General features: G+C 31.5%; 2 protein-coding genes across 2 annotated transcripts in view; both read right to left on the bottom strand.

Moving 5' to 3' along the window:
• The window catches only part of LOC107445474 (uncharacterized), a 186345-nt gene that overhangs the window by 114836 nt on the left and 51902 nt on the right, over window positions 1-19607 (bottom strand). The window lies entirely within an intron of this gene.
• Window positions 11815-13349, bottom strand: LOC147804035 (protein maternal effect lethal 26-like). Its single transcript, XM_087151727.1, has one exon. The coding sequence runs from the start codon at window positions 12983-12985 to the stop codon at window positions 11882-11884; it is 1104 nt and encodes a 367-aa protein (XP_087007853.1). The 5' UTR covers window positions 12986-13349; the 3' UTR covers window positions 11815-11881.

The following is a 19607-nucleotide window of genomic DNA, read 5'->3' as shown; positions in this document are numbered from 1 at the left end:
CAGTATTCTGAAATAAAAAACACGAATTTGTAAAAAAAAAAAAAAATTATTTCAGAAACAATTTTTTTCTTTTTTTAAATCAGCAGTGGGGACAAGTGAGGGAATGACATATTGGTATATTTTAATTACCTAAAATTAAAAAAAAATAAAAATTGATAATTTTATTTTTATTCTTTTGTTAGCTTGCATTCTGAAGGACACTTTCCCTGAATTTTTTTTCTTCGTAAGCTGTAAAACAAACATAAAATATACTGGGGACATGAAAATGACTGTTTTTGGGAGAATGACCCATATATTTCTCGTACACGGCGACAAAAAAAGCCTCATTACAACTCCCCGAATGGCAACGCTAGAAAATCGACCAATGATTGCCGCTAAAAATGTCACATGCCAAATTTAGCTGAGATGACTCAACATATAGCGCTTTTAAAAACAGAAACTTAAATAACCAGAGCGAGCATAAGCTAGGCAGAAGTGAGTAGTCTTTGTCGATAGATCTCTATTTTAGTATTTTGTCGAAAGCGCTTTTTTCACGAATTTATGTATTGCAAATTTATTAGACGATCTTTGATTTATATCACGAATTTATTTGCTTTACTAGAATTTGTTTGTTTATGCAGGTTTCTCCATTGCAATTCACTTATTTCAATTTTTAATAGACTTAATTATAGCCAAAATTTTAACTTTTTTAAAGAGATATCAGTTTTAGAAATTTTATCTTAAGATTTTATACTATAGCACATTTCTAATAGGTTTAACGAATTATATGTCATTTATCTGAATTCAAATTTATTTTAATGACTTAGTATTTACTAAAAAGATGTAAATTTTTTTTTTAAAAAAAAGCTGTTATATGGATTTGAATGATTGTTTTGAATTCTTAGTATTTTGCACATTTGCAATCAGCGAGCGAAGTGAGCTTGGTTTGCGAAGCAAACCATATAAAATTGCGTAGCAATTTTCGGGGGTTGGCGAGAGCTGGCGAGCAGGGGGCGCAGCCCACTAGTACTAAGAACTTTCCGTATAGCATAAGATAATAAGCTGACAAAAAAGAAATTAAAATTATGTCGATGTCTATGTAACCGAAGCAGATGCCCATAAAATTAGATATAGTAAGGAACAGCTCCATAAGGGTTATGCTTTATGCAAGCTATTATTAAGCAAATTAACGAACGTCAAATGAGGACTTAGCAACCACATTGACTGTTGATGGACTCATCTAGTGTTTATAAAAATCAAAGTAAATTAAAATTTGAGCAAAAATTGTCACAAATTAAATATATTTTACAATTTTTTTCTGAGATATCTTTTATTTACATTTTTTTTTCTAACACACTGGTGTAAGAAATTAAGAGAATTTGCAGACTCGGTTGATTATCTCCAGAACTACTGGACCGATTTTAATGAAATTTGATATGCACATACATTGATCCAATATAAAACAAATAACCATTCAACAATTGCAATACATGCGCATGAGCATGCGTAACCGTCGTTGGAGTCGGAAGGTATGAAATTGCCACTGGAAATGAAAAACTGCTTTATTTCAAGTATGAAATCACGCTGCAAGTACTGCATAACTGGAAGAAGTGACCATACCCCCTTTTAAACTATTTTTTTCTGCATCCGCTGTTTCATGCCTTCCGACTCCAACGAGTGTTACGCACGATCATGCGTGTGTATTACAATTGTTGAATGGTTATTTGTTTTGTATTGTATCAATGTATGTATAGATCAAATTGCATTAAAATCGGTCCAGTAGTTCAACCAAGTCTGATCACCTAAGATAATGAACCAAATCTGCAAATTCTCTTAATTTCTTACACCAGTGTATGCAGTTGTATGCAGCGTTACAATTGCTTTAAAAGATTTCTCAGAAAAAAATAGCAAAATATATTAACTTTGTGACAATTTTTTGCTCAGAATTTAATTTAAAAAAAGTAATTCTCAACGCAAATGTTAAAATGGAAATGAGAATAGAATTTTTTATGCGTTTATTTGCTATTTATTTATTAATTATTCATTTATAAATTATTTATAAATATATTTTACATTATTTAAAACTCCATACCTCATCAACTTCAAATGTAATTTTCCTATCAATCCCAGACGTCTAAGAAATATTATTTATGTGGTTTCATTCACTAAAATAGTCTTATAATTAAATACTTTTTAGCAATTTCAAAATTTATTTCTTCGATATAAAATAATGAAAAAAGACGAAATCAAAATTCTCGATATTAACTTAAATCTGCAACTTCATACACTATCATTTTAAGAAAGCGTTACGCATCAGTAACACAACAAGATTTGCATCGTATTTGGCCAACTCTTCAAATGATTTTGTAGCCATAATTTCTTTAACATTGGTCATTATATATTCCAATATTTTTTCTTTCAAAGATTCATCGCCGTGATTAGTAGCCAAGATCAAAGTAAAGCTAAAATTCTATGATAATAAGTCAATCTCTGATTTTGTCATAGTCTCAGCCTATCTCCCCTATGAGGAGAAGGATCCATTAGCTGACATTACTAGGGCCCTAATTGCCCACTGTAGTTCAAGCTGTAGATTCATCTTTGGCTGTGATGCAAATGCTCACCACACAGTGTGGGGTAGCAGTGATTGTAACCAGCGGGGGGATGTACTCATGGAACATATTTTAAATTTTAATTTGTATGTCCTTAATAAAGGCAATGAACCTACCTTTGTTACGTGTAACAGAAGGGAAGTCATTGACCTTACTTTATGTAACTCTAAAACAGTAGATTACGTTAATGATTGGAAGGTATCTGGGGCCGTCACTGCCTCAGATCACCAACTGATTACTTTCTCTATTAAAGGCCTCTCAGGACTGAAGGTCGTAAGGAGGAACCCCAGAACAGCTGATTGGGGTTCCTTTAGAGCAGCTCTGGAGAGGAAGATGGGGAGCTTCTCTGGTAAGTACAATAATGTTAATGATGTGGAGTGGACTGTTGACCAAGTGCAACAGATCATACTCGATTCATATCATATTTCTTGTCAGGTTACGTCTACTAGCTCCCCAAGGAGAGTTCCTTGGTGGTCTTCTGAGCTTAGTAAATTACGTAAGAAATGTAGGAAGTTATTTAACAGAGCAAAGAAATCTGGTGAATGGCAGTCCTACAGAAACGCTCTAACTGCTTATAACAAGGCGATCAGAGCATCTAAACGTCGCTCATGGCAGACTTTCTGCGATGGCATTAATACTAATTCTGCCACCGCAAAGATTGCAAAAATTCTTACTAAAGACTTTAATTGCAGTTTAAATGCTATCCGTCTTGCAAACGGAAGATACAGTGAATCAGGAGAAGAGGCTCTTAGAGAATTACTAGAAGCACACTTCCCTGGATCTCATCCTGTGGAGAATGAAAATCTACATATTACTACCAGAACTACTTGTAGTAGGAATGACTGGGAGGCCGCCAAAATGGTGGTCTCCTATGAGAAGGTTGTATGGGCCATAAAGTCTTTTAAGCCCTACAAGTCACCAGGCATGGACAACATCATACCAATGATGCTTGTCCAGGGGGTGAATACACGGGCCCCTATTCTATGTAGGATTTTTCGATCCTGCATAGCATTTGGGTATATACCTCTCTCTTGGAGGAATACCAGGGTGATTTTCATACCAAAACCAGGTAAGGATAATTATTTTGAGGCTAAATCATTCAGACCAATCAGCCTCACTTCCTGTCTGTTGAAAGCGATAGAAAAGCTAATTGACAGACACCTCAGAGACACTGTGCTCATAGAAAGGCCACTGTCCTCCTCACAGCATGCCTATCAACCAGGCAAGTCTACAGACACCGCTCTGTATGAGCTCTCCTACCTGCTTGAGAAATCTATCACAGATAAGGAGATGGCTCTCGCGGTTTTCATTGATATTGAAGGTGCGTTTGATAAAGTCCCTGTTGAGACTATCATCAATGCACTTAGGAACAGAGGCATAAACTCAATAATTACCAGATGGATAGCGAATTTGCTTTCTTCTAGGTATGTTTGTTCCTCTCTATTGGATGCAAGCATGAAAGTGCATGCAACTGCCGGATGCCCCCAGGGAGGGGTTTTGTCCCCTATCCTATGGTGTATGGTAATGGACTCCCTGTTAGTTCGGTTAACTGCTCTTGACATTCCCTGTATCGGGTACGCTGATGACGGTGTTATTGTTGTCAGAGGCAAACATGGAAAAACTGTCTCTGATATCATGAATAATGCACTCCTAGAAGTAGCTAGGTGGTGTTTTAAATCAGGCTTATCTGTCAATCCATCCAAGATAAGTTATGTAGCCTTTACACGGAAAAGGCAACTTGATCTAGGTAATGTATACTACCTGGACCATAAATTGGAACTCACAGAGAAAGTGAAGTTTCTCGGGGTTTATTTTGACTCCAAACTAAATTGGGGTCTTCAACTTGAATACTGCACCAACAGGGCCAGGAAAATTTTCTGGTCTTGTAGAAATGCTATTGGTAGAACATGGGGATTGTCCCCCAAAATAGTCTACTGGATATACTCAATGATTATTAGTCCTATCATCACTTATGGCGCAATCGTCTGGTGGTCAAGGACTAGATTGAGCTCTGCAAGGTCTAATCTCAACAGACTACAAAGAATGGTCTGTGTAGCCCTGTCAGGCTGTCTCAGGACCAGTCCTACAGCTGCTCTAGAGAGCTTACTTGGGCTTCTTCCATTGAACTTGCGCATTGAAGTTGAAGCTCAGACAGGCGTAAAGCGTCTTATGTACCTTGGCCTATGGAAAGAGAATTCCAAACACTTGTCATGGGGACATCTTGTTTCACAAGTGAAGGATTTATCCTCTTTTATTATGCCTAGTGATTTTATGTCACTAAGATATGCTTTTCACAAGCCCTTCAAGATCCATTTTCCTACTAGAGATGAATGGTTCAATTCTCCTCGGTGGCTTAAAGGCAAATGCCTGATATGGTACACTGATGGGTCAAAGATTGGTGCCAAATCAGGAGCAGGAATTTACTGCTCCAATGATGGTACCAAACTTCACTTGTACCGTTTTTCAGGCTGAGGTCTATGCCATTATCTTGTGCTGCAAGTTATGCATAGACAAAGGATATCAAAATACGACTATCCGCATCTGTTCTGACAGTCAGGCTGCTCTCCTATCACTGTCAAGGTGTAAATTCACCTCTTTGTTAGTGTGGGAATGCTTCTCGGTCCTCTGTGACCTGTCCACTCATAACAAGGTATCCCTGCATTGGGTACCAGGTCATATGGGTATCGGTGGAAATGAGCTAGCTGATGAAGCAGCACGGGCTGGCTCTAATGCAATTTTCTGGGGCCCTGAACCTGCGCTGGGAATTTCTCCCTCCTCATTTAGGGCAACCATATTCAAGCTCTACGGCAAGAGCGCCCATGAGCAGTGGCGCGCTGCAGACGGTCAAAGACAAGCTAAGGAGCTGAATCGAGACTGTCCTAGTGTACGTCAAAAGGAGCTCTTAAAGCTTAACAGAAACAGTATAAGGAAGATCATTGGTCTTCTTACTGGCCACTGTAACCTCAGAAGACACCTAAACATTATGGGAATAGAATCAAATTCTCTTTGTCGGGGATGTCATCTAGAAGAAGAGACATCACGACACATACTCTGTGATTGTGAGGTCTATTCTGCTCAAAGATTTGAGCATTTAGGACAGCATATTGTCAATGCCTGGGAACTGCAAGATGTTCCTGTAAGGTGCTTGCTGAATTTTATTTCAGCCATAGGGCTTTCATGCTAATCATGATTTTAGGGTTTGGGTACAATAGACCTCTGGTCGATGTGCCCTGCTCGTCAGAGCTGCCCAACCTCTAAGTCTAAGTCTAAGCCAAGATCAACAACTGGCATGCATTGTTTACTTGAAGATGATGCAGCAAATCTTTAGCACAAGCATTCCGAAGGGACAGCACTTCATATTTATCAGCGGCATAGTAAAGGTCGCAAGCATCGTCAAAATCGTGATTTTCAATGGTGCCGGCATACAGAAAAGTGAGAAGTTCTTTCATTATGGAAGCACGTATATCTTTAACCTCGATTTCATTTTTGACAGCTTCGCTAATGTCGTGATCGAACATCTTTTCGAAAACTGGCGATCTTGCTCTTAGAATCACTTTGTGTGCTTTCATGCTGACACCGTCCACGTGTATTTTAATATCAGTACCATCGATTTGATCTAGAAGTTTCTTAAAATTCACGGACAGTTCTCGCAAGCAGTCTATTGGAGCACTGCAATAATCAGTCGTATTTGTCGCTGCTTCTTTAACAAAGCTCTGATGCTGAACCGGAGCTTTTTCACTGTCCTGAATCGGCGCTGTTACTTCATCAATATTCTGAAATGGTTCTAACAATTCTTCAATGCTCTTCTTAATCACTAATTCACACTTGACAGTCAATGGAAATTTCAATGAAGTCAATGGTTTTTTAAATCCTTTGAGCATATTGGTATACAAACTGTGGTTATAGGGTGCTGTATGACCAAAGATAAAACTTCCTGTTGCATCGAATAGCATTGCTGTATGATTCATATCTCCTTCATAAAAATTTGAGCAAAGTAAATTCAAGAATATTTGATTTGCAAATATACCAATTCGAAGTTGCAACAATTTTATTTCGTCTGTGTCTACAAGCTTGAATGGATCGGTGGCCAAAAAATAATCGGTTAGATCAGTTTCTTCAATTTTCAGTTCAATTAGGAGCATGTCATGTGAAGAATTCGTAAAACGAACTTTATTTTGAATAATGTGAGACATTTTTAAATGTTACAACGGAACAATACTTAGTTTGAAACTGAATGCGTTCGTTTAAAACTGATAAACTTTTATCTCATCTTTCTTTAAATTTAGTCGCTTTCCTTATCTATTATAACATTTTGAAAGATAACTTAGTACCTATACATAGCATTCACTTAGATATTGATACAGATTTGAATTTAAATTCTCAAACACAATGATTAAAAGCTGTTTTTTTTTGGCTTTTTTATTTAATGCAGATTATTTTAATTTTTTTTTAATATTAAAAAGGCCGACAGTGACTAAAAGGAAAATTTCATTCTATAAATTAATTTTCAAAAGTATATAGCAGTTGTAATTTATTTCTTTATTTTTAATTTTTACAACAACTTCAGCTGATCCTGTTCATAAACAAAATTATTTTGACAATTTCAGAGATAACGAGCTTCATGTTTCGAAGAAATGACTATTTCGCGCAAGCCTGATTGTCATTACTTCAATGTGCATTTGATAAAAAATTCCATGAGTAAGCAAATATGTTTTCTAAACTATTATACAGATTGGCTTATTACATAAGATCAAAACTGGTGTAATACCGTAAATTTTTTTTCGGAAAATTATAATGGAAAAACAATTATCATATACCTTTAAAATTGTATTAACTATTTCGAATTTTAAAATAACAGTTTAGTCTAACTCTTAATATCTCCATGAATATAATAAAGCGTAAAACTCTAAATAAAAATTTGGACTAAAAATAAACATTGAAAAAACCCTATTGAATGCATTTCCATTGAACAAAATTTTAAAAAAAAACTGGCATTTTGGAAGTTGTACTATAATTTTAATAACTTGAGTTGCTAATTTTAATTTTCCAACTTTTGGTTAAATTTTAATAATTGAGTTAATGAGCATTTCTCACATTTTCCAACCAAAAACTACTACAAATCTCAAATTTTATTTCTCTATATATTTCCATCAAAATTTGAACACAAAAGAAAAAAAATTATCAATATTTATTAATATAACTACTTCTCAGATAAACATGAAATTATATACTATGTACCTTACATTGTTTATAGTGATATAACTATAATTTTTGTCTAAATATTGATTCAAAGATTACTTTTTCATCTAATTGTGATTCTTTTTTAGTGTTTTTATTTCTTCAGAAATCCTCATATCATACCAAACAAATATTTTCTAGATTTTTATAGAACGTCTCAATAAATTTATTTAAAATTATTGTTGCTTGTGTGCCCTGTTATCTTTTTTAAAAAATTATTCTGTGAAAATAACGTTTTCAAATTTTATTAGGGTTTCAATTATGTAAAGTGATATCCTTTACTGGTTTTTTGTGACTCATATTAATTTGCTTCAACTGTTTTTAAAAACATGCAACGAACTTTCCGCATAACGTAAGATAATAAATTGACAAATAAGAAATTAAAATTATGTCGATGCCTAAGTCACCAAAGCAGTTGCCCATAAAATTATGTACAGTAAGGAACAGTCCCATAAGGGTTATGCTTTATGCAAGCTATTATGAAGCAAATTAACATACGTCAAATAAAGACTTAGCAACCACATTGACTGTTGATGGACTCATCCAGCTTTTACAAAAATTAAAGTAAATTTAAATTTGCTCAAAAATTTTCCACAAATTAAATACATTTTACTAATTTTTCTGAGATATCTTTTAAAACAATTTTTTTTTTCAAATACACTGATGTAAGAAATTAAGAGAATTTGCAGACTTGGTTGATTATCTCTAAGAACTACTGGATCGATTTTAATGAAATTCGATCTGTACTTACAATGATACAATACGAAACAAATAACCATTCAACAATTGCAATACACTCGCATGAGCGTGTGCAACTCTCGTTGGAGTCGGATGGTATGAAATTGCCACAAGACAATTCAGGCCAATTGCCACTGGAAATAAAAAAAACTGCTTTATTTCAAGTATGAAATCGCGCTGTAAGACCTGTATATCTGTAAGAAAGGACCATACCCCCTATGAATCCATTTTTTGTTGTTGTTTATTCTGCAACCGCTGTTTCATACCTTCCGACTCCAAAGAGTGTTACCCACGATCATGCATGTGTATTACAATTGTTGAATGGTTATTTGTTTTGTATTGTATCAATGTATGTACACATCAAATTTCATCAAAATCCGTCCAGTAGTTCTAGATCAATCTGTATCGATCAATAATCGACCAAGTCTGCAAATTCTCTGAATTTCTTACACCAGTGTTGTAATGCAATTCCCCCCCCCCTGCTCTCAATTGCTCACCAACCTCTAAGACTGCAGTTCTGTTAAGATTATTTCTAATTAGCTACTAGACTAAAACTGCTTGCACACTTAAAATAAAAAGTTTTGAAACAATTCTTTTGATAATAACTAAAAACTCTCTACATTTATCCATTAAATTAATTTTTTTAATACCAGTGGTTCCCAAATGGTGCTTCGCAGAACCCTAGAGTTCCATGAAAAAGTTGAAAGAGTTCCAGGAGTCGGTACTTTTTCGTAACCGGTAAGGATACTTGAAACCTCTGATTATATTTGAATCTAACCTATAATTCATAATCTATTTAATCTTTTGGTTGCCTTTATGAAATTATTGCAAGTGAAATGCCAATGAAATAGAAATACCATTTTTTAAAAAGAAAATATAATATTTCTAATAATAATATATTAAATAAATTAGGAAAAGAACAAGCATTTATAAAATATCGCATTAGTATTTTTTTTCCAAATCAAATTAAAATTCTTTAATAACGAAATATGTTTCCCTAATAACCATTTTCAACGTTTATAGCAATTCTTTTAAGTTTTCATTTCGATGTAAACCATAATTTGATTTATTTTATTCATTTTCAGGTTATGTATGTACACCAAAAACAAATTCATTGCAAGACTGGATACAACACAGGGATTGCAAATTTAACTATCGGACATAGAATATAGTTTAAGATTATTAATGACATAACAATTAAAATCTTCATTTCTCTAACTAAATATTTTAAAAATAGTCTTTTATAGATTTTATTGATTTGACAATTACCTTGATAAACTTTATTTACAGTCCCTGGCCAAATATTTAGACGCACTATAAAATGCTATGCGAAATCTTCATTATTAGGCAATACTATACAGCTTTATTGTTTTTACGCGACTGAAACCGGTTTGTACTTGTTTACGTTCGTAAATCAATTGGTTAAATTAGACGATATGTAATATAAATTTAACGATTGGATAAATTAGACTATACATTATATTAATATGGAATATTTATTATATCAGGTTAGTATATTATAATATTTTGACCAAATTATTAGACGCATTATAGTTTTTGTTTTTTAATAATTACATGTTTTGCACGTGTTTACATGCAATACTTTTATATTTAAGCATACATGTAATGGGTTTTTATTCAGGAGATTTTTTATATATTTCCAATTTGTATTTATTTTAAACGTATTGCATTACAATGCTAACCAATTAATAAACGAACGTAAACAAGAGCAAACCGGTTTCAGCCACGTAAAAACAATGAAGCTGTATAGTATCACAAGATAATTAAGATTTTACATAGAATCTTATAGTGCGACTAATAATTTGTAGTCCGGGGTCCGCGAAAAGAAGTTTGGATTATTTAGGGTTCGTAGCTGAAACAAATTGGGAACCACTGTTTTAAATCAATGCTTATAATAAAATAAAAGGTATTAGTAATTTAATTCAATTTTGTACGAAAAAAATATTTAAATAAGCGTAATATTTAAGAAAAAATTCATTATTTAAATTTTATTCATTTATATATCAATGCATGCTATGTTATATCTAAACACAATATTTTAATACCTACAGCGTTTAAAAGTATATAATGTTTAAAATTAGGCTTTATTAAAATGCATACGTTGTTAAAATGTAGAAGATCCACGGTTATTGGTTATTTAATTACAGGATATATTTATGTGTAAAAGATATTTATAAGCTTTAGGTGTTTTTCCTATGGTCAAAAAGCTTTAAACCTTAGTGATATTTAAATTTATTATAATAACTGTAAAAAAGTATTTCTCAACGCAAGTATTAAAATTAAAATAAGAAGGAAATCATTTATACATTTATTTACTATTTATTTATTATTTATTTATAAATTATTTATAAAGATGGTTTGTATTATTTAAAACACTATACCTCATCATCTTCAAAAGTAATTTTATTTCTAAAACTAATAATCTTATTGATCGGAATAATATTAGAACTGCTGAAACAAAATAAAGGCCTTTAGTTTACTGTTGTGCTTACAGCAAAGAGGTTTAAATATAATTTATAAAACTTGTTCTGATAATAAACATTGAATTTTTAAAAAAAATGTACTATGGCATGAAACTATTAAAAAATGCTCTGCTTGTCTATTACCCTTGCCCTTCTATTTGAAAAAACATAGATTGTTACCTATACAATTCAAATTTCAAACTAGTGAAGAAATAATATCTAAAACCATACAATATATAATTTATATACATGACTATATCAATGCGTACTACATTTAAATATACTCATGTAAATTTTAAAGCATGCATTATTTCAAAGCATTCAACATTTCAATGCTTGCAATACTTAAACGTATGCAAGTTTAAAGTAAATTCAATTTTGAAACATATAATACGTTATTTAAATATAGCCATATAGCCAATAAGTTCTTTAATTATGACCAACAATTATTATAGTTGTAGGTTTGAAGTGTTACGATAATTAAACGATTTATTTCTCAATGATATTAAAATGTCAATTAACTATCATATAAATAACAATTCTCACAATGTTTAAATTAAAATAAGAATGATACTCTTTTTTACTCTAATGAACTTGTGTATTTAAAACTCGTACATTGTAAATTTCAAATGCACTTTTTCTTCCATTCTTGAACTTTTGAAAAAGATTACTTTAGTTAATTCAGGTAATAAAATAATTCATTATTTTTCACTTTAATAACTTAGGGTTATTTTTTTCAATAAGGAATGTCTAAAAAAGAAAAAATCTGACTCCTTGAAGTAAATTTAAATTACAATTTCATACATTATTATTTTTTTACAAGGTTTGATATTACTATTCCGACTTATACAGCATATGGTTACGCATTAATAACACAACAAGATTCGCATCATACTTAGCTAACTCTTCAAATGATTTCGTTAGTACAATTGCCTTAAAATTGTTCTTTATGAACTCCAATATTTCTTTCTTTAAAGATTCCTCACCATGGTTTGTCGCCAAACTCAGTAGCTGGCAAGCATTGTCCACTTGAAGATGGCGTAACAAATCTTTCTTACACGCATTCCGAAGGGACAGCACTTCATATTTATCAGCAGCATAGTAAAGGTCGCAAGCATCGTCAAAATCGTGATTTTCTATTGCGCCAGTATACAGAAATGTGAGGAATTCCTTCATCATGGGAGCACGTATGTCTTTAATATCGATTTCATTTTGGACAGCTTCGCTTGTGTCGTGGCCGAACATTTTTTCGAAAACTGGCGATCTCGCTCTTAGAATCATTTTGTGTGCCTTCATGCTGACACCATCCACGTGAATTGTAATATCAGTACCAACGGCTTGATCTAAAAGATTCTTCAAATTTACAGACAGTTCTTGCAAACACTCTAAAGGGGTATTGTCATCACTCCTAGTTTCTGTTACTAATTCTCTAGAAGAATTCTGAACGGGCACTATTTCCGCATTAATGCATTGATCCAGAGCTACATCTTTGACCTCCGTTACTTTTTGAACAAAATTTTGAGCTGACAATGTCTCTTTATTAGTGTTCTCAACTACTATAAAACACCTGATAAATAATGGAAAGTTTAAGGAAGGAGAATATAGAAATTTCGGAAGCATATTGAAGCACATACATTCTTTCAGACAAGTAAAAGATAACATATGAGTATGAAGAGATTCATCATTTGCATCAAATAATGTGATGGTGCAATGCATATATACTTCAAGGATATCTCGACTTCTTATCCACAGAAATATCCTATTTGCATTTGTTAAAGTAAATGTATAGTACCAGAAATGTGAGCCAATAGCTTGAAAGTCATCACTCCGCAAAGAAGAACCGGGTATTAGATCAGATTTTTCAACTTTTAGTTTAGTTAGAATCATTGTTTGAAAATCATTTGTAAAACGAGCAGTGTTTTGTAAACGAAGAGGCATTGTAGATCAACTTCAAACCACACAAAAAAAAAAACTATTTGCTCAGAAATGAATACATTTGTTCTGAATTGATAAATATTATCTTCTTTTTTTTTAACTTCGACTGCAATTGTTCTTATCGATTTAACACACTTGTTTCGTAGCAGAATTTATAGCTCAGCCCTTTTACTGGAAAGTGATAAAAATAGAGATAAAAGATAACGAACAAAATCCTTGTGTTTAGACCCAGTTTAACATGTCACTATCATTATATGAAATAGATTAGATCGTTTTAATATTGCTACAATCGATGAAGAATTTTGATTTTATTTATTTCCTTTATAGTTAAGTGAATCACATTTTTTCTAGAAATATCGACATTTCAGCTGCTTTTCAGGAGAGTGGAATATCCAACTGGGAACCGAAGGCGTATTGACAAAACATACCGTAGATTGTAAACGTGGCGATTGCAGGTGGAGTTGGCGATGGATTACGCGTAAATGTGGTGGGAGAACGAAATTACATTAACCTAAGCAGTGTAATTCGATATTTTCTTCTTCTCCTCGACTAGCCATTATGAATAAAAATAACTCATTAATTCCTTTTAGCAGAGAAAATAAAAAAGAAAATAACACCTTTTTATTGTCAGGATCACTTTACAAATACACTGTATTCATATTTTATTAAGCGCTATAATTTATATTTTATAAAACGATCTAGTTTTTTGATAAAACAGATTCAATTTTTTAATTTTTTTTTACAAGAATTGTGTTTGCGAAGAAATAAAAATAATTTATTAATGAACCAATCACAAAAAATAACGTAACATTTTAATACTATGTTTTATTGAAACGCTATTTTGAAGAATTAATTTTATTTAACTTTTATTGTAAGAAAACATAACCTGTTTTATTTTAGTGATATTTTCTATGAAATCAATATTCTCTATAAAAGAATAATGTAAGCTTTTTTATAAAGATTATTTTTTTAGAAATTAACAAAGACATATTATTTACTAGAAAAAAAATAGAGTATTCAAAAATGTTATCACGCTTTAAAGTAATAGTTTCTTGTAAACGAATAATCAATATTTTTAAAATAAAGTTTGAAAGCGTTTGTTTCATTACTAGAAGCATTCATTATTAAAAAAATATATATTAAATTACTTTTTTGCATAATTTTATGAAATAACTTTTTTTTGGAATGAGATGAGATTTTAAACTTTGTGAAAAATTGATTTAATTCCTTAATATATATAAAAGTCGGTAAATACTTCATTCATTATGGAGGTCATAGATAACTTGATACCTTTTCAATATAAGAATAATAAATGCAATTAATAGAAAATGCACAATTTTAAAAATATATTTTATTTACACGCATTGCGTACAGGTTATAATGCAACTATCATACGTAACATAAATTTATAGATTCCTAAATACTGCTATATGAGTTTGGTAATTAAAATTATAATTAAAAAATAACATAATTAAAAAATAACATAATTAAAAAAAATTTCAACCTTCAATTAAAAACTTCCTGTTGTCATATATTAATAATAATTATAATTTTTAGCAACTTTTTTGGGCACAAATTTTTAATTCTCGAACTTAATACTATCCTTTATATGAAAATATCAGAAAATTTATAAAAGAAAAACTATATTTTAAAATTGAGACATTGGCGACAACAGAGGTTAGATGTATGTGCTGAGTTTAAATAAATTACATGTTATAAAACTCACATTTAAGATTTAGATCAATTTATTATCAGGTCATAAGAGTGTTTTTTAATAAATAAATGTAGTGATTGTTTGATTTACAATTGTAAGGTCCTGGGTGTTTAATGTTAAGTTATACATTTCTTTAGAAATAATATTTGAAATATGCAAAGCAGGGCGGCATTCATTTCAACTTAAAAATCATCAACTTAACTTTCAATAACTATAGATAAATAAAAAACAAAAGTTTGATAAAAACTTTAAAAGAAATACTTTTAGAAAAATTCTTTCTAAATAATATTTAAAAAAAACACAATCACTTCGTCTAATGCCCTTACTTCAACCTCCTTCGAGTTATGCTTACTTTATAAATTTAATCTCAACTTTATTTTTCTTTTCACTTTTAAACTGTAAAAGTCTTTTTCTCCATTTGTAAATTATGAAAAAAGTTATTAATCTGATTGCGTAAACAGTTAATTTATTAAAATTGAACATTCTGAATTAATTCCTTTTAATAGTCATTTATATTATTAATAATAATTATTTGCACAAAATTATAATAGAGGAAAGTTTGATTAGAAATTTAAAAGTTCTTGCTACAATAATTAGGGAATTTCTATTGACAAATTCAAGTAATTTTTTTTCCGGAACAAAATGCATTTTTATTTAAAATGGAACAGTACTGATTTAACATTTATACGATAAAACACTCTCTAATCGCTAACACCGATGACAGGAAAAAAATTTCGTTTTTTTTTTCTTTTCCACAAAAAAGTTTAGAACTTAAAATGTTGTTCTTTCATTATAAAGCTATAGCATAATATTCTCGTATCATGTAAAACTTGATAACGAAGTTACTTATCTACCGTTTTACAGTTATAAAATGAAATGATTATTGAATTCTACTTGCATTTTGAAATGTCAATGTATCCATCGTTCAATGAATTTTACGATTATTTTTATAAAACTGTGTATAATGAACATTTCAACTAAAAAAATTAGTACAAAATAGCTGCTAATAATTCTCTTAAACATTTATAAATATTATACATTTATAATTTCAGCTTTTCGCATTATTGCTAAATAACCTCTACGTCGAAAAATATTTAAAGAATTCCATAATAACTGAAAATTAAATAAAATTTAAAAAAAATTGTAAATGTTTATCGAGCAGAACCATTAAGTTTAATTAATGAATATAGAATTAGTAACAAAGTCACTGCTGAACAATAATTTTTTTTTTAATCTTTTAAGTAAACAAACTTTATTGTAATAATCATTTCATTATTAAGGATTAGAGGTTATTGTGAAATTATTAATTTTAATAAGTGGATGAGTAGGTAAAGAAGTTCACTACTCGAAATACGCGTATACATTTAATGAAAGTTATGAAAATACAGAAGGGGGCTATGGAGGTAATAATATATAATTTTTTTTATCTTAGTTTTATTACGATCTTCTAAAAAACGCTAATAAACACAATTATGTTAACAAATACAAACGATTGTATTTGTATATAACGAACTATAACAAAAAAATACGCTTCATATTTCATTTAATGCAGAAGAATCTAATGAAGATCAGCTTATTTGAAACTCTGAAATGTGACACCCATATATAACTTGGTGAATGATAGATACGTGATACCGAAAACAAAACAAAAACATAAGCACACAGCTGTTTGGCGATTTGCGAGACGCTCCTTCAACGCCGATAGATATTTTCGCCAACCCCTTTACAATCTACGGTATGTTTTGTCAATACGCGAACCGAAGCATATTTTTTTCCATTGTGTAATAATACCATTTTTAATCTTGTTCTAAATGAATCAATGAACAATCGCAATGCTTCAATGTTGTATTCTGTTCCGAAGCCTGACATTAGATGTTGAACGAACTAACTATTGAACGAAGCAGCAAATAAGTGTGGCTCGTTGCATAGAATTTCATAAGTTTTTGTGTCTGTGTGAAAAATATGTAGTTGTTGTACCGGTTCAAGCAAAAACAAAGTTTTTTAAGGCATGAAACGAGTAGATCAGCATGACCTTTTGTTAGTACCAGCTTTCATTCGTGGTTTACAAACAACAGCCGTACTCAGGAAATGACTACAGTCTTCGGTTTTTATTGTCAAATCTGATATATTGCCGAAAGATGAAAGAGAGCTTTTTACTCACGTTTCTTCATCAACTGTTTTCAATTTTGCAGGTTCAAATTGTATTGGACAAGCAATGCAATCTACATAATATAAAACGCTAATACGTACGTATGTATGTATCAATAAAACCGATGATATTTCTTTTCTCGCGCTGGCAACAGTTTTCATTTTTAATTGATTGCATTCGGCGCACAAGAGCACGTAGTGAGCAACCAGATAACAATAACCAGAGTGAGCATTATCAGGTTGTTCAATTCAGATTCATGCCCTAAAAACATGACAATATTTAATTTAAACTCAATTAGGAATTAATTAATTAATTGAATTGAGAATGCTTTAAAAGGCCGCTGTTGAATTGATATTTTTCTACTGGGAGCTACCTAAACGTCTAAAAACGTTTAAGTGTTTGTATTGAATGCATTGAATTTTTTTATATTTCGCGTTTATTTAAGCATTGAATTTTCACTCTTTAAAATGCAGAATATTAGTGAAGCAATATTTGATAATTTATTTTGCTAATATGTTTCTTATTTAGCTAATGTTTTGATTTTTTCACAATAGTAGGGGAATTTCGGGGGTTCTGCCGCACTTGCGAATCGGCTACTGCCGCACTTAAGGTCTATGACCTCTCTACCTTGAGATACGCTCGGGGGTTCTGCCGCACTTGCGAATCGGCTACTGCCGCACTTAAGGTCTATGACCTCTCTACCTTGAGATACGCTCGGGGATTCTGCCGCACTTGGAGATTTTTCTGAAATTGGGGGAGATTTTGACATCCCTTCTTTAGATAAAGGATTCCCAATAAAGCATAATAATTTCGTTAATTTTAAAAATGAACTCTTCTTCGGGCATTACATTTTTATTTATTTTAAACTACATGTCTAAAAATTCAATTATTGATTAAATAGTTTCATAATTAGAATGTTTATATTTAATTAGGTTTCTCAGTGAGCTGATCTCTAACGTGATAAGAAACGTTTTATTATTTATTCTTACTAGTCTTAAAATTTATCTATAGGAAAAGTATGTTCTTTAATGAATATTTTTAAAACTTGTTGTTAGAGCTGATAGGACTTTAAATTAAATATATGAAAGTGGGGACAATAATAAAACTTTATTTAAATTCTGAAAATTTATAACATTTTTATTATTTATAATTCATAAATGAAAGTTTGGAAAAAAATTACTTTCAAATTATTATTTATGTAGTGTTTACATTCTATCAGTTAATAATTGATAGGAAATTCTTAATTTTAGGACATTAGTTGTTTAAATAATGTGTCTATGGATATTGTGTATGATAAAACTTGAGAATTTCTGCTTACTCATTATCAGTGCTATGCAATGCATTTCTTTTAAAATTATTGTGATTAGGAAAATTTCTGGGAATAATGATAAATTGATGGTGACCTCATAAGGTTAAAAATGTTAAGTAAACATACATCAGACGATAAAATGAATTTTCGATAGGGATCACATTCGTGTTAAGCTCTGATTGGTTAAAGAGTGCTTGAAAAGCTCTGCTGTTCAGAAGTAAATATTACTTTTAAAAAGTTCTTTCTAGAAACAGCACTATTTCCTTTCTGTCCAAGATGAAACGTTCTTTCGATACGATGTTAGAAGGCAGCAGTACCCCCGCTCCTGCATCACCTACTACCGCGGAATCTTTCATTTTACCAAGTCATCATTACCATCTTGGTGGATTGAATTATGTGGCGGTCACGTACTTTTCCAACACTGTACTCATACACGTGAGGGAATATCTACGAGGGGAAAATGGAAAGTTAATTCCAACGAGGAAAGGCACTACACTGACTCCTTCTCTCTGGACAGCCTTCTTAAAGAAGTCAAAGGATTGCAAAGAATCAGTGATGGCGGGTGATCCTGTTGTTCTCAACGACAACCTGTTCATTTCGAAAGCGGATCTCGACATCGGAACGCATGTTACTTTTCAAAGATTTTTCAAAAAAAGAGACTTTACTCGTCAATTTTGTGCATCAATGTGTATTCTATCTGAACAAGAGTTTGAGAAACTTTCGGGTGACCTCGTTCTACAAAAAAATATCGCATCCTCTATCATCTCACTTCTATACACTAATGTGTTTCCAGTCGTTGTGTTGAATGAAGTAAAAAAACAACAGCTGCCCGCAATTCCAACTTCCCTAGAACTCGCAGATGTTGTGGACGTGCTCACTACCTCACTGTTGGAGTTATTTAAAGCGCATATCGAGGTGAATGTGAACACTTCATTCCAGTGCTTTGGATGTGCTGAAAATTATGCAAACCAACTCGGTCACGAATGCATGACATTCAATAATGAGCGAAAACTTTTAAGCTGTGAAGACATAGCAATTTTAAGCATTGACTTAAATCAGTTGAGTCAAAACTTTGTGAACATAAACACTCACATTTTAAACTATATAAATTCAGACTTTTTTTCAAAACTAAATGTGGAGATGTTAATAAGTAATGCTAAAGACTTGTATGTAGCGTCTGACCCTCAGCCACTCAGATTATTCTAATTCAACGCAATTGTATATATTTCTATTTGTAATTTTTTTTTTCAATCTGTCTATATTTAGCCAAGATTATTGTAATTTATCGCCTAATTTAATTTTGTATGTTACTATTTATGCCTTATCCGATTCTCCTTTATGTCTATATATATATATCTTTTAATCTTTAAATAAATGTGTTTTTGAACTTCAATTTGCTCTCATTTGTGTTTCATACTTTTAGAAGATAGCATTATTTTTATTTTTTCCCTTC

Source organism: Parasteatoda tepidariorum, chromosome 9 (assembly GCF_982258835.1).
Source record: "Parasteatoda tepidariorum strain Cologne lab strain chromosome 9, Ptep-v5.0, whole genome shotgun sequence".
Taxonomy (NCBI): domain Eukaryota; kingdom Metazoa; phylum Arthropoda; class Arachnida; order Araneae; family Theridiidae; genus Parasteatoda; species Parasteatoda tepidariorum.
The sequence above is the reverse complement of the archived record's forward strand: the minus strand, read 5'-3'. Positions and strand labels throughout refer to the sequence as shown.

What these genes read in the sequence shown, in the direction of transcription:
- LOC147804035 (XM_087151727.1), bottom strand. Translation starts at nt 12,985, where the DNA reads ATGCCTCTTCGTTTACAAAACACTGCTCGTTTTACAAATGATTTTCAA.